Source organism: Bufo bufo, chromosome 1 (assembly GCF_905171765.1).
Source record: "Bufo bufo chromosome 1, aBufBuf1.1, whole genome shotgun sequence".
Taxonomy (NCBI): Eukaryota; Metazoa; Chordata; class Amphibia; order Anura; family Bufonidae; genus Bufo; species Bufo bufo.
This window is the reverse complement of record NC_053389.1, coordinates 58542631-58561817: the sequence shown is the minus strand read 5'-3', so window position 1 is coordinate 58561817 and position 19187 is coordinate 58542631. Positions and strand designations below refer to the sequence as shown.

Genomic DNA, 19187 nt, shown 5'->3' with positions numbered 1-19187 from the left:
CATGGTGGGAAGTAAGGGAAAGGACATTACAGCAGTACAGTGCTGACAGATTTTACATAAGGAATATGCCCCCTCACCCTTCTGAGTGAAATGCATCTAGCTGTGCAGCTGAAACAGGGAATAATATGGCTGAAAAAGACATCAGGGAAGCCTAAACATAACTATTCCTTCACAGTTATGATTGTGCAAAGAAGCAAATTATACAATAAAAAAAAAAAAAAAAAACTCTGGTACGCTTTAAGATGGCCATATCTGGGCAAGGAATTGGTATGTCAAAAGTCATTAGGACCACAACTGGATGAGAAGTTTTGGTTATTCCATATTTAATGGGGAGAATTTAGTCATGATTATCTGATAGATCATAGATACAGAAGACAAACTTTCAATGGTGAAATCCATATCACACACCACCACCCAAACCCTTTTGGTACTGCTGAAAGACATGTTTCTGAAAATCTGACACAACATGCTATGCACACTGTCTTTGAGTGGTCCATTGCTGTGTTTAATTTCCAGTAACAGAAATCTCTGTGCTGTACCAAAGGGCTTTAAAGCGGTTTCCAGGATTTAACAATTGATGACCTATCCAGATCAATGGGGGTCCGACACTCCACACCCCTGCTAATCAGCTGTTTGGAAGTAACTCCAGTACCAGAACTACACAGCACCGCCCATTGTGTAGTATACGGAGCTGGTTACTGTTCCCGTTGAAGTGAATGGGAGCAGCATTGAGGTTACTAGATCCATCCACTGCACATTGGATGGAACTGTGTAGTTCCGGCATCTACTTCCAGCACCTGAGCTACACCCGAAGAGCTGATCGGTGGGGGGCTAACATGCCATCAACATAAAAGGAGTGGACAATCCCTTTCATTTCTGTATAGTGCTCTTTCATTCTAGTTAACAATGGTGGTCTGAAATCACAGACAAATTATTTTGACTGGATTTCACCCTTGAAATTAATATGAATTTTTAAGACACTCCATGGCGGCGTGCAAGGCACAGTTAAATTCATCTCAATGTTTCTCTATAAGGAGAAAAGTTGGTGGTTCGACCACAAATTTTTCCTACAAAGGGAAAAATTTGATTTGATTCATGCAATTTTACCGCCACTCAGGGGTGACCAAAAGTCACTGACGAGCTCTAAACCTTGCTATGACTGAATGACTTTCCCTTTGGAATATGTCCTACATGTTGGAGAAAATGAATTCTTAACAACCGGTTATGCAGTTGCCTATCCAAATGGAAACAAACTCCATTACAAATCCCATTTAGCCATGACCTGCATTACATGTGAATTCCCATAAATACATTGAGGGACACAATACGATTATGGAATAACATTGTATTTACCATTTTAGATTGCGGGGGCTCGCTCAGCAGTCTGCAGGGATCCCTCTTCTCCCCCAATCATCCAGATCTCTATCCTGGGAAAACAGTATGTCGATGGCTTATCTCTGTCCCTGAAGGACTAATCATTCAAATTCAGTTCCACAATTTCAGCCTAGAATCAGAAAAGGGATGCACGTTTGACTATGTGGAGGTCCATGACAGTGCTGGATTGGGAATTGCCAGCTTATTGGGACGGTAAGTAAAACCCCAAAACGGAGGTAAGAATGATGACTTCACAATCATATTGGACTAAAATGTTGGTGGGAGGCTTTCTTCAGTCTGTGTCTTATCACGTCAGTAATGGAGGAAAAAGGTTTGTCTAGATTAAAAAGCAAAGAGAGTCTTGCACTCTGGAGGACCAGGAAACCCTGTAATGCTTTATTTCCCCTGTGGTGGCACTGCAGCAAAATCGAAGACCTCTTCCAAAGATTACAGTTGATCACTGACGATCCCTTTGATCTGCTTATAAAAGGAAATTGTCCAAAGGGGTGTAAACGTCATAAAAGATTTGCTTGTAATAAATAAACCTACTGTCATTTCCTTGTACAGTTTTAATTTTTTTTTTATCTGTATATGTCAGTATATTGATTACAAATCACAGGAAAAAACATATATACAAGACACTGGACATAGTCTTGATTTCATCTTTCCAATTCTTGAGTAAAGTTTTATTTATAAAAGTTTATGATTTCATAAAGGGGTATTCCCATCTAAGCAATTTATGGCATATGCTCAAGATATGCCATAAATGTTTGATAGATGCAGGTCCCACCTCTGGGACCTAAACCTACGTCCAGAACTAGGGTCCCCCAAGTCCGTTCTCACCTGGGGGCCACCACATCCAGGTAGTGACTAATAAGAAACTTGGCCACACAGTGTGTGACTCTCTCCATTCTCTTCTATGGTATGGGAGTTAGCTGAACAAGTGTCATTGGTTGTTTCCGTGACTCATCAAACAGGTCAGATGGGGGTATGGGATCCCCGTTCCCAGAAGTGAGACCTGCATCTATCAGTGTCCTATGGCATAGCCTGTGGATATACCATAAATGTCTATGACTTTTTGATTCTTGTTTCTAAATTTTGGTCCTGTGGATTTAGGTTCTGTGGGTCTGACGTCCCACCTACCCTCACTTCCTCTGGGGCACAGATGACCATTTTGTTTGCAGCAGATGAAGAAATAGCAGACGTAGGATTTTATGCTACGTATAAAGCTTTTAATGCCACAGAAAGTAAGTGCCATCATGTATAAAATAACACGAGCATCTCTTCAATGATTCTATCTTTTATCCCAGATATGGACCCATTTTATGCAACTCTAAAAAAACGATTCACCCTACAATGAGTTCCCCAAGAAGGCTCACCTGCTGGGGAATACAGTAGTACCTTTTCTAAAGTATAGTTGTGGCAGATGCAATTCTAAGTGTTATAAATCTCCCCCTATTAGATGAATGTGGTTCCATGGACTTGAGATGTGACAATGGAAAGTGTGTACCATTGCAATGGGCCTGTGATGGATGGCTGGACTGTCCTGATGGAAAGGATGAGCAGGGCTGTCTGGACATACCAGATCCTGAACCAGGTAATTATTATAATTATTACCAATGTCAGTGAATTGCTTAGAAGAGTCATAAAATGTGCCAGAAATTGTCCAAATTGTGCCAAAATTTTGGTGCAAAATATTGTTCTCAATTAAGCCAACCAACAAGTGGCGTAAGCAGAAGGAAAATGTCTAGCAAGATGCAACATATCTGTCACACAGAGTGAACCATTGTAAATAATTTGCCTGCTTGATCTAATTTTAAAGCAAATGTTTTTCATGACGCCAGTTGCAGTGAAGCAACAAGGGCACTAGGCCCCTTTTTAGTGATATAGTAGATGGTACCCAAGTGTAGGAATGCCAGTGGTATAGGGTGGCCTAAATGTCCCTTTATGTTTTGTGCACGTGTCACAGTGCTCCTACCTGGATACGCTGGATCTCAGGCGTTGTCGTCTGAAGCAGAGCAAATAGGGTGAATAATTGAGTCCAGACATTATGATGAACTTCAATAACAGCTTTACTTGAATAAACGTCTCTCCAACAGTTTCAAGCTTTGTCTTGGTTCCCAGCAGGCGTTAGCATTAACTCTGGAAGGAAAACAAACTCTGCTACTGTTTCTCTCTGGCTCTGCTGTACTGACAGGCTTACTGTATAACTTTGCTTCTTTCTTTATGCTGCAACTTCTCTCTGCAGTCTGTCTCTAGATTACTACCAGGGAATCTATACCTCCTGGTTTCATAAGGCTTCAGGCTTTGGCCTCTTTGTCCAGCAGAGCTAAAGGTGCTCTAGCTGGCCTAGGCAGGACATGTCCATCAGGGACGTAGACCTGCTTCCTTCCCCAAGCAGGGGGTACTCTCTACTGACCTCTAACTAACTAAACCCTCCTTAGAGGGAGAGAAGAGAATGGAAAGAAGGTTCCATCCTCTGCAAATGTACCTCTGCCATGCTTGCTGCCACCTTCTGGTGAACCAGGTACATTACATGAACATTAACAGTTACATAGAAATAGCAATGCACATTGTAGTGGACCTGTAATAAATGCATAAGATGACACTGTGTTAGCCCATAGGAGACAGTAGCGGGGTGCGGAGTGGTAATGGCACTCTGGGTCATTACAGATGCGACCACCTGTGGGGCCACTGTGCACTCCGTCACACCGGACTCCAATAAAGGAGCCAACCGCGCCTGACCCGATTGAAAATGAATGGGTCTGCACCTGTTTCGCAAAATTGCGGACCGGATGCGGACCCATTTTGCGGACGTGTGAATGGACCCTAAATATTGCTCAGCAGCAGAGTGACCCACTCACAGCCAATGAGGATCCGCCCCCGGCCTTCTTCACTTTAACCCCTTAACTACCTTATGCCCTCCAGTCAGGAGCTCCCAAGCTTAACACCAAGCTTAACACAGCCTGGGAGCTCACAAGAGAATATTACTTCCCGGCGCTGGCTCCCCGATCCTTCTCCTCCAGGCCCCCACTATATAAACATCCAGTTTGACATCGCCAATCACCCCTCGCGTCATGTGGCCATTTGGCAGTCACCTCAACAGCCAGTGATTGGCTGCAGGTGGTGTGAAACCAGATAAGGGAGCCCTTCGGAGCATCACAGGCCTGGAGAAGGTGCAGGGAGCAGTCATTCGAAAGCAGGTAAGTAATCTCTGTACCAGTAAAGTGGGGTGGGGTTGCTAATCCCCCCTTCCCCTTCCTTGCACAAGCCCTTAAATTATGACATTAAATATCTTTCATTATAAAAAATCTACAAGCTCTTTTGGGACCATTTTTACTGTTATTATTAGCGTTGAGCAAATTGAAGTCCACAAATTTCAATCTGAATTTCAAGATAAATTAGATTTTCCGCAAAGCCGAATTTCTTCGTGGCTTCATGGTAGAGAATCAATTTAACTTGAAATAGTGTAAAAAAAAAAAAGAAAAAAAGATCCATTTGCTCGCCACGGCCCGGCCGCCGCCATTCTGATTGAAGATTTTGGGCAAAATCCCGTGTGTGGTGACGTATGATGTCATGTCGTGATGATGTCATCACGGGCCGCACAAAATGTCACGCCAGATCTTCAAGCAAGATGGCGGTGGCCGGCCAGTCGCGAGCAAATGGATCATGTAAGTATGAATTTTTTTATTTATTTTTTATTGTACACCCTGTTATTTATATTAGATATGAATGTGGCATCTGAGGGATACAATGACGAGGGGGGCTGCGCAATATTTTTTTTTGTTAAATTTGGTGAAGCAGCCGAATCAAATTTTTTTATTATTTGCTCATCACTAATTATGATTGTAAGAGAAAAAAAAATAAAAAAATTTAAACAACTTTACAAATATTCTTGATGAAAATGATTCTACTGTTTTGTACACTGCTCAAAAAAATAAAGGGAACACTTAAAAAACACAATGTAACTCCAAGTCAATCACACTTCTGTGAAATCAAACTGTCCACTTAGGAAGCAACACTGAGTGACAATCAATTTCACATGCTGTTGTGCAAATGGGATAGACAACAGGTGGAAATTATAGGCAATTAGCAAGACACCCCCAATAAAGGAGTGGTTCTGCAGGTGGTGACCACAGATCAATTCTCAGTTCCTATGCTTCCTGGCTGATGTTTTGGTCACTTTTGAATGCTGGCGGTGCTTTCACTCTAGTGGTAGCATGAGACGGAGTCTACAACCCACACAAGTGGCTCAGGTAGTGCAGCTTATCCAGGATGGCACATCAATGCGAGCTGTGGCAAGAAGGTTTGCTGTGTCTGTCAGCGTAGTGTCCAGAGCATGGAGGCGCTACCAGGAGACAGGCCAGTACATCAGGAGACGTGGAGGAGGCCGTAGGAGGGCAACAACCCAGCAGCAGGACCGCTACCTCCGCCTTTGTGCAAGGAGGAACAGGAGGAGCACTGCCAGAGCCCTGCAAAATGACCTCCAGCAGGCCACAAATGTGCATGTGTCTGCTCAAACGGTCAGAAACAGACTCCATGAGGGTGATATGAGGGCCCGACGTCCACAGGTGGGGGTTGTGCTTACAGCCCAACACTGTGCAGGACGTTTGGCATTTGCCAGAGAACACCAAGATTGGCAAATTCGCCACTGGCGCCCTGTGCTCTTCACAGATGAAAGCAGGTTCACACTGAGCACATGTGACAGACGTGACAGAGTCTTGAGACGCTGTGGAGAACGTTCTGCTGCCTGCAACATCCTCCAGCATGACCGGTTTGGCATTGGGTCAGTAATGGTGTGGGGTGGCATTTCTTTGGAGGGCCGCACAGCCCTCCATGTGCTCGCCAGAGGTAGCCTGACTGCCATTAGGTACCGAGATGAGATCCTCAGACCCCTTGTGAGACCATATGCTGGTGCTGTTGGCCCTGGGTTCCTCCTAATGCAAGACAATGCTAGACCTCATGTGGCTGGAGTGTGTCAGCAGTTCCTGCAAGACGAAGGCATTGATGCTATGGACTGGCCCGCCCGTTCCTCAGACCTGAATCCAATTGAGCACATCTGGGACATCATGTCTCGCTCTATCCACCAACGTCATGTTGCACCACAGACTGTCCACGAGTTGGCAGTTGCTTTAGTCCAGGTCTGGGAGGAGATCCCTCAGGAGACCGTCCGCCACCTCATCAGGAGCATGCACAGGCATTGTAGGGAGGTCATACAGGCACGTGGAGGCCACACACACTACTGAGCCTCATTTTGACTTGTTTTAAGGACATTACATCAAAGTTGGATCAGCCTGTAGTGTGTTTTTCCACTTTAATTTTGAGGGGGGCTCCAAATCCAGACCTGCATGGGTTGAAAAATATGATTTCCATATTTTTTTTTTGTGTGATTTTGTTGTCAGCACATTCAACTATGTAAAGAACAAAGTATTTCAGAAGAATATTTAATTAATTCAGATCTAGGATGTATTATTTTTGTGTTCCCTTTATTTTTTTGAGCAGTGTATATGCAGTTCCAAAGCAGATCAATGTGTCTCCATGGTTACAGACTACAAACATATCCTACACACCTTCTGATTAGCAAGAAGAGATGGAAGATAAATGGGAAAGGAGTAACACATCACCCCCACAAGATCGGTCCACTGAAGTCTGTATGTTTTTACGGTAGTCATGGATACACAAGAGTCCGTATAGGAGCTGCATACACAAAGTAATAGGAAATGTTGAATAGTAATAGTAAATGAGGAATAATAAATGGTTGCAAAAGTATATTTAATCTGACCATCTTTTATGTTATATACGGCAGTTGTAAGCCGCTTTTCACGTAATCACTTTTTTTGTACTCCCGTAGAGAACCCCTGCCAGCCACTAAAGGTTCCTCTGTGTCAGGGCCTGTCTTACTCTCTCACTGTGTTCCCAAATCTCTGGGTTTCTCTTCTCGAGCAGCCAGCGATCAGCGAGCAAATGAAAGGTTATCAGGTAGAGTCCTTATATCGTCATATCTAGATTGGAATGAAGCATTGTCTGCTCAAAATACTGGAAATTGGGATCATTTCTACAGAACATTTCCAGCTTTCATCCTAGAAATAATTGTGCAAGTCCAATAGCATGGGCATGACTGCCAGGGTAGCGGGCAAAACAGTGTCTATGGGGTCAGACAACTAAGGTACCCAACCCTACACATGGGAAGCTGCAGTTAGTGATGATTATGGACGATGATTATGGAAGGTTGCGTGTAAAATTTGAATGTGGTGGTCTAGGGTTTTACTATGGAGCCCCATGTTTACCTGGCTGTGTGCATCATCACTGACTGTGCTGTGACATTATAGGTGCATTATACCTGCATGTGACATCACTGTGTTTTGTTTTTTTCCTACACTGCAATGTCACTGTACATGGTGATCTTTTCTGTGTTCGTTATTCCTTGATATTATAGTGGTCATTAGGATATCATGGTCACTTCACTTTGTGCATTACCCTGTGTATATTCTCCCTGTACTGTGACATCACTGTGTATTATTCCTGTACTGTGACATCACTGTGTACATTATCCCTGTACTGTGACATCACTGTGTACATTATCCCTGTACTGTGACATCACTGTGTATTATTCCTGTACTGTGACATCACTCTGTGTATTATCCCTGTACTGTGACATCACTGTGTGTATTATCCCTGTACTGTGACATCACTGTGTATATTATCCCTGTACTGTGACATCACTGTGTATACTATCTCTGTACTGTGACATCACTGTGTATACTATCTCTGTACTGTGACATCACTGTGTATACTATCTCTGTACTGTGACATCACTGTATTTATTATCCCTGTGCTGTGACATCACTGTGTGTATTATCCCTGTACTGTGACATCACGGTGTATATTATCCCTGTACTGTGACATCAGTGTGCAAATTATCATTGTGCTGTGACATCACTGTGTATATTATCCCTCTACTGTGACATCACTGTGTATATTATCTCTGTACTGTGACATCACTGTGTGTATTATCTCTGTACTGTGACATCACTGTGTGTATTATCTCTGTACTGTGACATCACTGTGTGTATTATCTCTGTGCTGTGACATCACTGTGTGTATTATCCCTGTACTGTGACATCACTGTGTATACTATCTCTGTACTGTGACATCACTGTGTATACTATCTCTGTACTGTGACATCACTGTGTATACTATCTCTGTACTGTGACATCACTGTATTTATTATCCCTGTGCTGTGACATCACTGTGTGTATTATCCCTGTACTGTGACATCACGGTGTATATTATCCCTGTACTGTGACATCAGTGTGCAAATTATCATTGTGCTGTGACATCACTGTGTATATTATCCCTCTACTGTGACATCACTGTGTATATTATCTCTGTACTGTGACATCACTGTGTGTATTATCTCTGTACTGTGACATCACTGTGTGTATTATCCCTGTACTGTGACATCACTGTGTGTATTATCCCTGTGCTGTGACATTGATGTATTTATTATCCCTGTGCTGTGACATCACTGTGTGTATTATCCCTGTACTGTGACATCACGGTGTATATTAACCCTGTACTGTGACATCAGTGTGTACATTATCATTGTGCTGTGACATTACTGTGTATATTATCCCTGTTCTGTGACATCAGTGTGTACATTATCCCTGTACTGTGACATCACTGTGTATATTATCCCTGTGCTGTGACATCAGTGTGTACATTATCCCTGTACTGTGACATCACTGTGTGTATTATCACTGTACTGTGACATCACTGTGTACATTATCTCTGTACTGTGACATCACTGTGTATATTATCCCTGTACTGTGACATCACTGTGTATATTATCCCTGTACTGTGACATCACTGTGTATATTATCCCTGTACTGTGACATCACTGTGTACATTATCATTGTGCTGTGACATCACTGTATATTATCCCTGTACTGTGACATCACTGTGTATATTATCCCTGTGCTGTGACATCACTGTGTATATTATCCTTGTACTGTGACATCAATGTGTTTAATATCCCTGTATTGTGACATCACTGTGTGCATTATTTCTGTACTGAAACATTTTTGTGCATGCTTCCTGTACTGTGACAAAACTGTGTGCATGCTCCCTGTGTTCTGCCATTGCTGTATGCATTATTCCTGTGCTGTGCAACCACTATGTACATTATTCCTGTGACGTGACTTCACTATGTGCTTTATTCCTGTGCTGTAACATCATTGTATGCATTATTTATATGCTATGACATCACTGTTTGCACTTCCTGTTCTGTGACATCACTGTGTGCATTTTGCCTCTATTGCTACTTCAAAATAATTATGAGATCACTGCTGAATGTGGTCATTGTGAGGCTCATTCCAAGTTTAGCTATCTATGTTTGCGGTTACTCATTACTCCATTGCCAAACAGATATGTCAAGGTTTTTTAAATTGTGTGTTACATTTTTCTTTTTGGGGATTTGAACTTTTACTGGGAATAAAACTGTAGAAAACTGCGTTTAATGCAGCAGAACAGAGACACCTCCTGTGCCGTCCTGTAGCCAGGAGGAAAACCTCTGTCCGTAGAAGTAACATTTCACTTCATTTATGTCAGCGCTCTGCCTTCACTTTCTAGAGAAGTGGAGGAAATGGACTGTAGAGAGCTGCTGGAGGTGTAGTGTGCGGACAGAGCGCCGCCGGTACAGCACCGGACCACTGATCTCGTCTTGCTGGCATTTCATATTCACTGTGTCAGACGTAAAACTGATCAATTTATGAAACGGCCAGCTGGAAACGTGATGCTCTTAAAAACTGTGCCACATTGCTTATTCATTCTGCTCCATTAACAGCCTCTTAAATAGGAGCTGAAGAATAATCGAGAGGTGCCTGGAGCGTGCTTGAAATTGTCCTGATATGGCGGAAAATAGATGACGCCAGTGCAGTGACTACACGTTGGCTCCATTTTGCCCAATGTCCTAAAAGAGCTTACCCAGTGCATACAGATGTAGTTACGTTTACCTTGACACTTCATATGCTACATACACAGTTGCAGCAAACTTTAAAGAGGTTCTCCAGTAGCCTATCCTCAGGAAAGGTCATCAATATCAGATTGGTGGGCAGGGGCGGATTGGCCATAGACCCTACTGGAATATTTCCTGGTGGGCCGATGCCTAGGAGGAAAGCCCTCCTCACGGCCATCAGCCGGGAACATAATGATCCGATTCTCTCGTATGCATCTGGCCAATAGCCTTAGATTCTCTCCTGAATTCAACTGTATCAACGTCCTCAGGACAGCGATACAGTTGAATACTGTGGTGCAGGTGGCACTATTTTGTGGTATTTGGTACAGCTGGGGTGGTATATTGCTCTGCACTATGGTATTGCTGGCCCTGCCTACTTCTGTTGGCCCTGCCTAATTATGTTGCCCGCTTTCTGTCAATTTAGACCTGTCTGCAACATGGGGCCACTTTTCCCTTTTTTTCCAGGGCCACTTTTAGTTCCTAGTCCGCCCCTGTTGGTTGGTGCCTGACATCCAGCGCTCCACTAATCAGCTGTTTTCGGGCAGCAGCTGGCGACAGGATGGAAGGATCCATCCAAGGTGTGGTTTCCACTGCGGGAGTACTGCAGCTCAGCTTCCATTAATTTGAATGCAGTACCCTGGCACGGCCACTACACTGTGGATGGGACCTTGTGCTTCTGATGTCGTCCACTGTATAGTTTCTAGTGCCGACGGCTGCACGAAACAGTTGACCGTGAGGGTGCCTAGTGTTGGAACCCACATATCCAATATTGTTGATCTATCTATAGATAGATATAAAAAAATAAACAAATTCCGTGGCACTTCCGTGAATGTACGTTGATTTACCCGGTATAATGCAACGTTTCAGTCCTCTCAGTGGGACTATTCTCAAGCAGTGGTTACAAAGACAGTGGTGCTCAATACACATATAAATAATGCCCCGTCATAATGAGGCAATTAAGGTAATCAATTGATCACAGTGATAAGAAGTGTGTAAAAAATAAATTATAAAAATACAATAGCAGTGATACATTCATTAATATATATTCCGCATTTTAGACATACATAAAAAAAAAGTGATGTTCAAATAATGTAGAAAAGTACATGATTATTAAATGTTAATAGGCTAATTAAAAACATGTGAGGACAACTAGTGCATAAAATATAAAATCACTTACAGCTGATGGGAAAAACGGGAGAATACTGTTGACCCAGCGTGTATGGAGTAACATGGATACCAGCGCGTCTGCAATCACAGACTGCACACGTCCAAGACTTACTTAGGGTGAAGTGTGAGCACGTGACGTCCACATGACAATTGACAAATCACATGATGCTCATGTGATCACAGACGGAAAAAAGTTGCCGAAAAACCCGCAGGTCCTGCAAGTACACAAGAGTTGTAACGTGCAGAAGTCATGTGGTCGAGGCTAGACAATCCACTAATAAACAAGTGAATTTGAATAGCATGTCGATAAGTAAATGCCCAATACTTCAAAAAATTTAATAATGTTAAAAGTGTAAAAATGTATAGATGTCTGAAGGATATTTTGCCAAAACCCTTGACATAACGTCCAATATTCAAATATGAATATTCTAGAAAATATAAAAATGTGAATTCCAACCATCCAAATAAAAATAATATATATATTATATTTACGTATTCATAAACCAAACTAATAATACTAAAAGGGAAATTGAACATTTGGGAAACGATCAAGAGTAAATGAAGATTAAAGGACAAATGGACAACCATGTTCAGCCACCCGTCAGGGAAGCTGAAGGACAAGTGTCCATAGCAAGAATATAAATTAAAGGGGTTGTCCGGGATCAAATTTTTTAATTTTTTTTGTGTACTCCCTATTAACAGCTGAATCAAGGTCCCCCCATATGTTTTTAAGTATTTTCACCATTTCTATATGGCTCAGACAGTACCCCCACGCTTTATTTACACCTATGTTTATTTTTTCCTACCTTCCTGCCGCACTGCACTGTGGTTCCCAGCGCAGTGCGGTATCACGTGGTTTCATCTCCGCCGTGACTCCGCCCCCTAATTAATATTCAGTGCTCTGCCTCTTTCATTCATAATAAAGCACCCTGCCCGGTGACGTCACCGGGCCAGATGGGCGTGGCTTAGCGAGGTTGGTTGACACCTTGTTACCGCCCATCCAGGCACTTTGAATAATTCATGTGGCTGAGGGTGACGTCACCGGGCTCCCTGCGAAGCGGAAGAAGAGGCTTCACTCGGCAGAAAGGGACCCGGTACGTCACCGAGTCTTGGAAACACAGCGCTTCCGGCTGAGAGTTTGAGATGTGAAAACTGGGCATTAAAAATGTCGGGTAAAGGTAGGACAGGCACGATTGTAACATTTAGGGCATTGTTGTACACATACTCCAATCTTCCCAATCCCGGACAACCCCTTTAAATGGAGTACGTATGCAATAGGTTGTCACACTATGGATGTCCAACACAGGATGCACTCAATGCAAAGGTCACCGTAAGAATAAACCCTGACCTAAGAGGCACTACTGACCCCCATGCCATTGAGTTGCACAAGGGAGAATAAATGTCAAAGTGAAATGAGAGTAACAACGTGGTAGCGGCAAGAGACTCACATTTAGACAGGTCAGTATAATAGAAGAATGTAGCCCAAATTGATCATTCCTCAAGTTCTACTCCCCAAAAAACAATTTTTTAAGGAAATATATACGACGGAAAGAATACATATATGCTACCATATAGTGATACATAAACAAAAAACATCATTTATATTTATATATATATATATATATATATATATACAGATGTAGGAGGGTTAAAACTCAAACTCTTAACTCAGATTTCTTAACTTATCGTGTTATCTTGAAACAAAAGCCATTGAAAAGCAATTGAAGGTGTTTGCTTAACGCATTTAGTTTAGATAACACATCTCATAAAGCATTAATGTTAACTCTACCACATCTGTATATGTCATCTGCAGTAGTCAGATGATCAAATGTAGATTTTCAGAAATAATAGAAAAAACTTGATGGTAGTATTCATCCCATTGTTCACCATCAATGAACTGAAATGGAAAAAAAGTAAAAAAAAATATATATGAGTACAATATAGCACCAAAAGAAAAGGCAAGATATCAAAGAGAGTGTCCACAAGGGAGAGGAAGGCGGATCAAAACATGATCCAAGGTCTAAATTCCACATTTAGGCCCACAGGTTTCAAAGTATTGAGTATCGAAATCCAATGCATTTCTCGTAAAAAAAAAAAAAAATGTCTATCATCTCCTCTACGGGGGGTTGGAATATGGTAGATTATCATACATTTAAGATCCCCTTCCTTGTGACCGGCATCGACAAAGTGTTTAGATACCGGAAGATCCATCCGTTTTTTTCCAGATGGTGTAACGATGCTGGTTACAACGAGTCTTAAATTCTAGCGTTGTCTCACCGACATACAATAATTTACATGGGCACCACAGTACATACGGTATATGACGTATGTAGAATCACACGTCAGATAGTATTTAATAGTGTATTCATTAGCGGTAATCGGATGGATAAATTTACCGCCTTTGTGTATATATCGGCAGTTGATACAGTTTAAACAAGGAAAACAGCCCAATGCTTTTGTATATAGGAAACTCTGTTTTATTTTTTTCTCTTTTTGTTGTTGGGTCTCCTATAAGATAAAAGAGGAGGAACCTTAAATTCTTCGATGGTATTGTGTACACTGTTTAAGACTGACCAATGTTTTTTTTTACCAATATCCCTGATGTGATGACTATCTTCAGTATAAGTGATCACTAAAGGGATTCTCTTAGATGGTTCCCTCTCATGTTTTTTTATTCAGAAGCTCCAGTGTGATCCAACAGTAGTACGGTGGGCATTCAGTAATGTGCTGGGAAAACCTCTGGAATGAAATGCTTTAGCCATATTAGTCAGTGTCGTATTGAGTGACTGATCATCATTGACAATTCGTTTTTCTCTTAAGAATTGGCTCAAAGGAAGCGATCTGACCATTGCCCCTGGATTGGGCACTGTCAAATCGTAATACGTATTACGATCCGTCGGTTTTACATACATCCCTGTTGTAGTTTGACCTTTGTATCTAAGAAACTAAGCTTGTGCCTAGAATAATTGAGTGTGAATTTAATGTCCTCATCTATGGTATTAAGAAAAGCAAAAAAAGAAAGAAGTTGTGCTTCTGAACCTGTCCAAATCAAAAAAACATCATCTATGTATCGCCACCACTTCAACACATGTTTAAAGTGGGGCGACACATAGATGAATTCCTCCTCCAAGAAGGAGACCGCCATGTTGGCATACGTAGGTGCCACATTGGACCCCATGGCGGTCCCCCTCAATTGTAGGTAAAAAAAAATACCAAATAGAAAATAATTAGATGTTAGTATCATATGTAAGAGTGTCAGAATAAAATCCTGACAATCAGTGGAGAAGTACTACATTAATACCACATTGATGTCTTATGGAGGTGTAGAGGCTCACAATATCAAGTGAGACCAGAATAGCATTAGAGGGAATATCAGTAATTGCAAGTTTGTTAAGAAAATCAGTGGTATCTTGTATGTATGATTTTGCATAAGTACTCCGTTTAATTTATATTCTTGCTATGGACACTTGTCCTTCAGCTTCCCTGACGGGTGGCTGAACATGGTTGTCCATTTGTCCTTTAATCTTTATTTACTCTTGATCGTTTCCCAAATGTTCAATTTCCCTTTTTGTACTATTAGTTTGTTTTATGAATACGTAAAAAAATATATATATTATTTTTATTTGGATGGTTGGAATTCACATTTTTATATTGTCTAGAATATTCATATTTGCCTATTTGACGTTATGTCATAGGCTGTAGCCAATATCCTTCCGACATCCATACATGTTTAACATTATAATTTTTTTTTAAGTATTGGGCATTTACTTATCGACATGCTATTCAAATTCACTTGTTCATTAGAGGATTGTCTAGCCTCAACCACATGACTTCTGCACGTTACAACTCTTGTGTACTTGCAGGACCTGCGGGTTTTTCTGCAATTTTTTGCCGTCTGTGATCACATGAGCATTTTACAGAATGCATACGGAACACATGCGTATGTCATCCGTATTTTGTGGATCCATGCCCACTTTGCCAATGTGTTTACTGTTTGCAAACATTACAGTACATTACAGTAATGATAATAAACTTCCTGTTTTCATTTGCGATCCGCAAAAAAAGGATCGCATACGGAACCATACAGATATGTTTTGTGGCATAAGGGAATGGATGCGGCCACAAAACAGAAAAAGGAACCTCAGATACGGAACAATGGATCCGTTAAAAACGGACCGCAAAACTGCAACGGTCGTGTGCATGAGCCCTAAAGCTGATAGATAGATACTATAGATAGACAGATAGATGTATGTGTATATATATATACCCTAACTCAGTGCTGTTTTATTCCCTGACAGATACTTCAAGAACTGCCATGTTTCCCTGCCTTGCGCCCATTATTGTGTGCCTTGCTGCTTCCCAGTTGTTCACCTGATGGGGGCGCTCTGCAACCGTGTCGCTCCGTCTGTCTGAACGCAATGAATCTATGTCTGACACAGTTAGAGCAACTTGGTCTGTCATGGCCATTTAACTGTGACCACCTACCACCCCAGGGTCAGCAGTCAGAGTGTGTGATTCCCTAGAAACCCTCTGATATATTCAGATCACTGAAATCTCAGTATAATGCGTATAATGGTGATAAATCTGTATCGTATCTACTGATAACTAATCCGGAAAACTGTTTCTGAAACGTCAGGTGTAGCCATGGTCAGCAGCACTAGATTCGTGAGAACTTCGTTTTACTCCTTACTCCTGACATACACTGTGATTCTATTTTCCACGACCTTTCACATTTTACATGAAAATATGAGTCATTTGGCAAACGCTGGACCAAATGCCTTATGAAAAATTCCTTTGTTGCCCATAGCAACCAATGACAGTGCAGCTTTCATTTTCCAAGAGCACTGTAAGAAATGAAAGCTGCGCTGTGATTGGTTGCTATGGGCAGCACAGACAGTTCTTCTTTTAGGCCCTTTCATAATTCTCTTTGCAATTTGCTTTACGTATCTTGTGCTAATTAATGGGTCATATCGTGTATATTCCTCTATTCCTATGTATAGCTTTAGTGTTTATCTATGGAATAGTATGATTTACGATTAAAATGTGGAGTTTCCATTCAAAGACCATTTCTCTTCCAAATAAAGTTAATTTTAATGGTGAATTCGTCTGAAGTGTTCTAATCTGTCAAAATGTTCGGCATTTATTCATTGTATCCGTTTCTTGGAAAGCTGGATGACAAGTAATATGGCCGGCGTTACAACTCCCAGGTCTCCTCCAGCGCATGAATGACATACACTACTGGAAAATGAAGAAAGACCACCTAGAAGGATTTAAAGGGGTTGTCTCACCTCAGACATTGGGGGCATATTGTTACGGTATGCCCCCAATGTTTGATAGGTGCGAGTCCCACCTATGGGACCTGCACCTATCTTTAGAATGGAGCCCCGTAAAGTGAAGAAGGGCGCACCACGCATGAGCAGCTGCCCCTCATTCATTCCTATGGAAGTGCCAAAAATAACCGTGCCAGCGTCCGGGCTATTTCCGTCAGCCTCACTGAAGTGAATGGAGCGATGGCGGTGCACTTCCCATTAATTTACAATCCAATTTCATATCCTAGCGATATGCCCCCAATGTCTGAGGCGAGACAACCCCTTTAAGATAAAAAGCCTGCATTGCGATATGACAATAACGGGCTACATTCACAAGACCATGGTGCCGCCGTGCCCTTGTTGTGGACTGCAAACTGCTGGTTCGCAAAACACAAGCACCAGCCATGTGCGCTGCACATCGCGGTGCGGTCCTATTGCCTTCAATGGATCTGTGATCCGCAAGATGTGTCGAAAGATAGGACATGTCCTGTCTTTTGCAGCGCTGAGACGCGGACAAAGAAGCACACTGAAGGCCGCGTGTTTCCATGGGCTTTCCGGTTCTGTGCCTCCGCGTCGCAAAAGATATGACATATCCTATCTTGTGGCTCACAGACACATTGAAGGCAATAGGTCCACACTGCGATGCGTAGAGCACACACGGCCGGCGCTCTTCATGGTATTTGGCAGCTCCTCTCGCCAGATCTCTCCCTCATAAGAATGTCTGGGACTGGATAGGCTGATTTATTCCTCACGCACAGCATCCAACAACCACCTTGGTCGAACTATGGCTCTACGTTGAAGGACCTTGTAATGGCATGCCACAGGAGGATGTCCAGTATATGTATGACCATTACCATGCCAGAGTGCCTCATCATATACCCTGCTGGAGAAACCAAAATAAAGGGGGCACCACCTTGTGTGATCATTGACCAAGTACCACTAGCAGTTTATACTTTGTCAGTCTCAGCTCAATCATATTAAAGGGAACCTGTCACCGGGATTTTGGGTATAGAGCTGAGGACATGGGTTGCTAGATGGCCACTAGCAAATCCACAATACCCAGTCCTCATATATCTCTGTGTGCTTTTATTGTGTAAAAAAAACTATTTGATACATATACAAATTAACATAAAAGAGTCATATGTTACTTGTGTGACCATAGAAGAGTCATATTTTCAAGCTCTGACTCATCTCAGGTTAATTTGCATATGTATCAAATCAGTTTTTATACACAATAAAAGCACACAGAGCTATGGGGACTGGGTATTGCGGATGTGCTAGTGGCCATCTAGCAACCCATGTCCTCAGCTCTATACCCAAAATCCTGGTGACAGGTTCCCTTTAAGTTTTCCAGGTGTTATTTTTTTTTTCGCTAGTGTATTTGCTAGGGAGTACTATTTCACCTTGTGGAGATCCAGCTGGTGTGGTGCATGTTATACGCAATGCTTCCTAGGAAAGGGTATGCAAATTAGCTCTCCTCCAGAAGGAAGACTACTGTCTCTCTAGTGCCACCTATAGGTAGCTACCAACCCACTAAAGAGCCTTGAAACATGTCTTGGGATATCAGTCAATCCCAAGTCATGATTCAAGGCACTTTGATGGGTTGGACATTGACTTATAAGGTATCTACAGTACCTAGAGGTGGCACTAGACAGTTTTCTTCCTTTGGAGGAGAGCTATCGTAATTTGCATGGGGAGTCCAACAAATTTGCTAGGTAGATTTGCAGTTGGGGGGGCAGACAATAGCAGGCCGCGAGGGGGACAAGCCTTCTCTAGTGTCACCCGCTCTTTCCCGTCGCGGCCTGCTATTGGCTAAATGCCCCCCGACGTGGGTGCCAGGGAGCAAGGTAAGTACTATTTGTGTGAGGGGCCTGGGCATATGGGGTCCATTATAGGTTTCGGATAACCCCTTTAAATTTTTTTTAGTTTTTATGTCCAAAATGCTATCACACATCTTTTTTTCAAGCAAATTCTTTAGTAACTGATTCACTTATGGATCTGTAGCAGTTTTTTTGCAGTGAGTGTACGGACATGCTTAATTTTACTCTGTAATTCTTACTGCCCAATTTACGCCAAGTACTATACTGTTACATGATGTATGCTACTGTTATATACTCACTTGCTTACTCTTTAGTCACGTGTTTTTCCCCAAATCGCTTTCTGTGAGGTTTCCATTTCGAAATTTTTGTCTTTCCTAATTTTCACCCCCCCATTAACCTCATCGTGTGCTCGACCGCATTTCCTGTCTCTCATTCCCTTTCTTCCCACTGCACTGAATAGTTTTCCCTTGTGATTTTTGGCTCCTTGATAGAATAGTTTGA

The 19187-nt window shown here is 42.2% G+C and overlaps 1 protein-coding gene across 1 annotated transcript in view; it reads left to right on the top strand.

Annotated features, from left to right (window-relative positions):
- Positions 1-16377, top strand: part of LOC120988405 (membrane frizzled-related protein) — a 41343-nt gene extending 24966 nt beyond the window's left edge. Inside the window, exons 8-12 of the mRNA XM_040415939.1 lie at positions 1362-1587; positions 2491-2621; positions 2837-2971; positions 7226-7353; positions 15856-16377. Of these exons, the coding sequence (XP_040271873.1) occupies positions 1362-1587; positions 2491-2621; positions 2837-2971; positions 7226-7353; positions 15856-16080 (845 nt within the window). The 3' untranslated portion in view covers positions 16081-16377. The remainder of the gene's footprint in view (positions 1-1361; positions 1588-2490; positions 2622-2836; positions 2972-7225; positions 7354-15855) is intronic.
- Positions 16378-19187: the final 2810 nt, after the last annotated feature.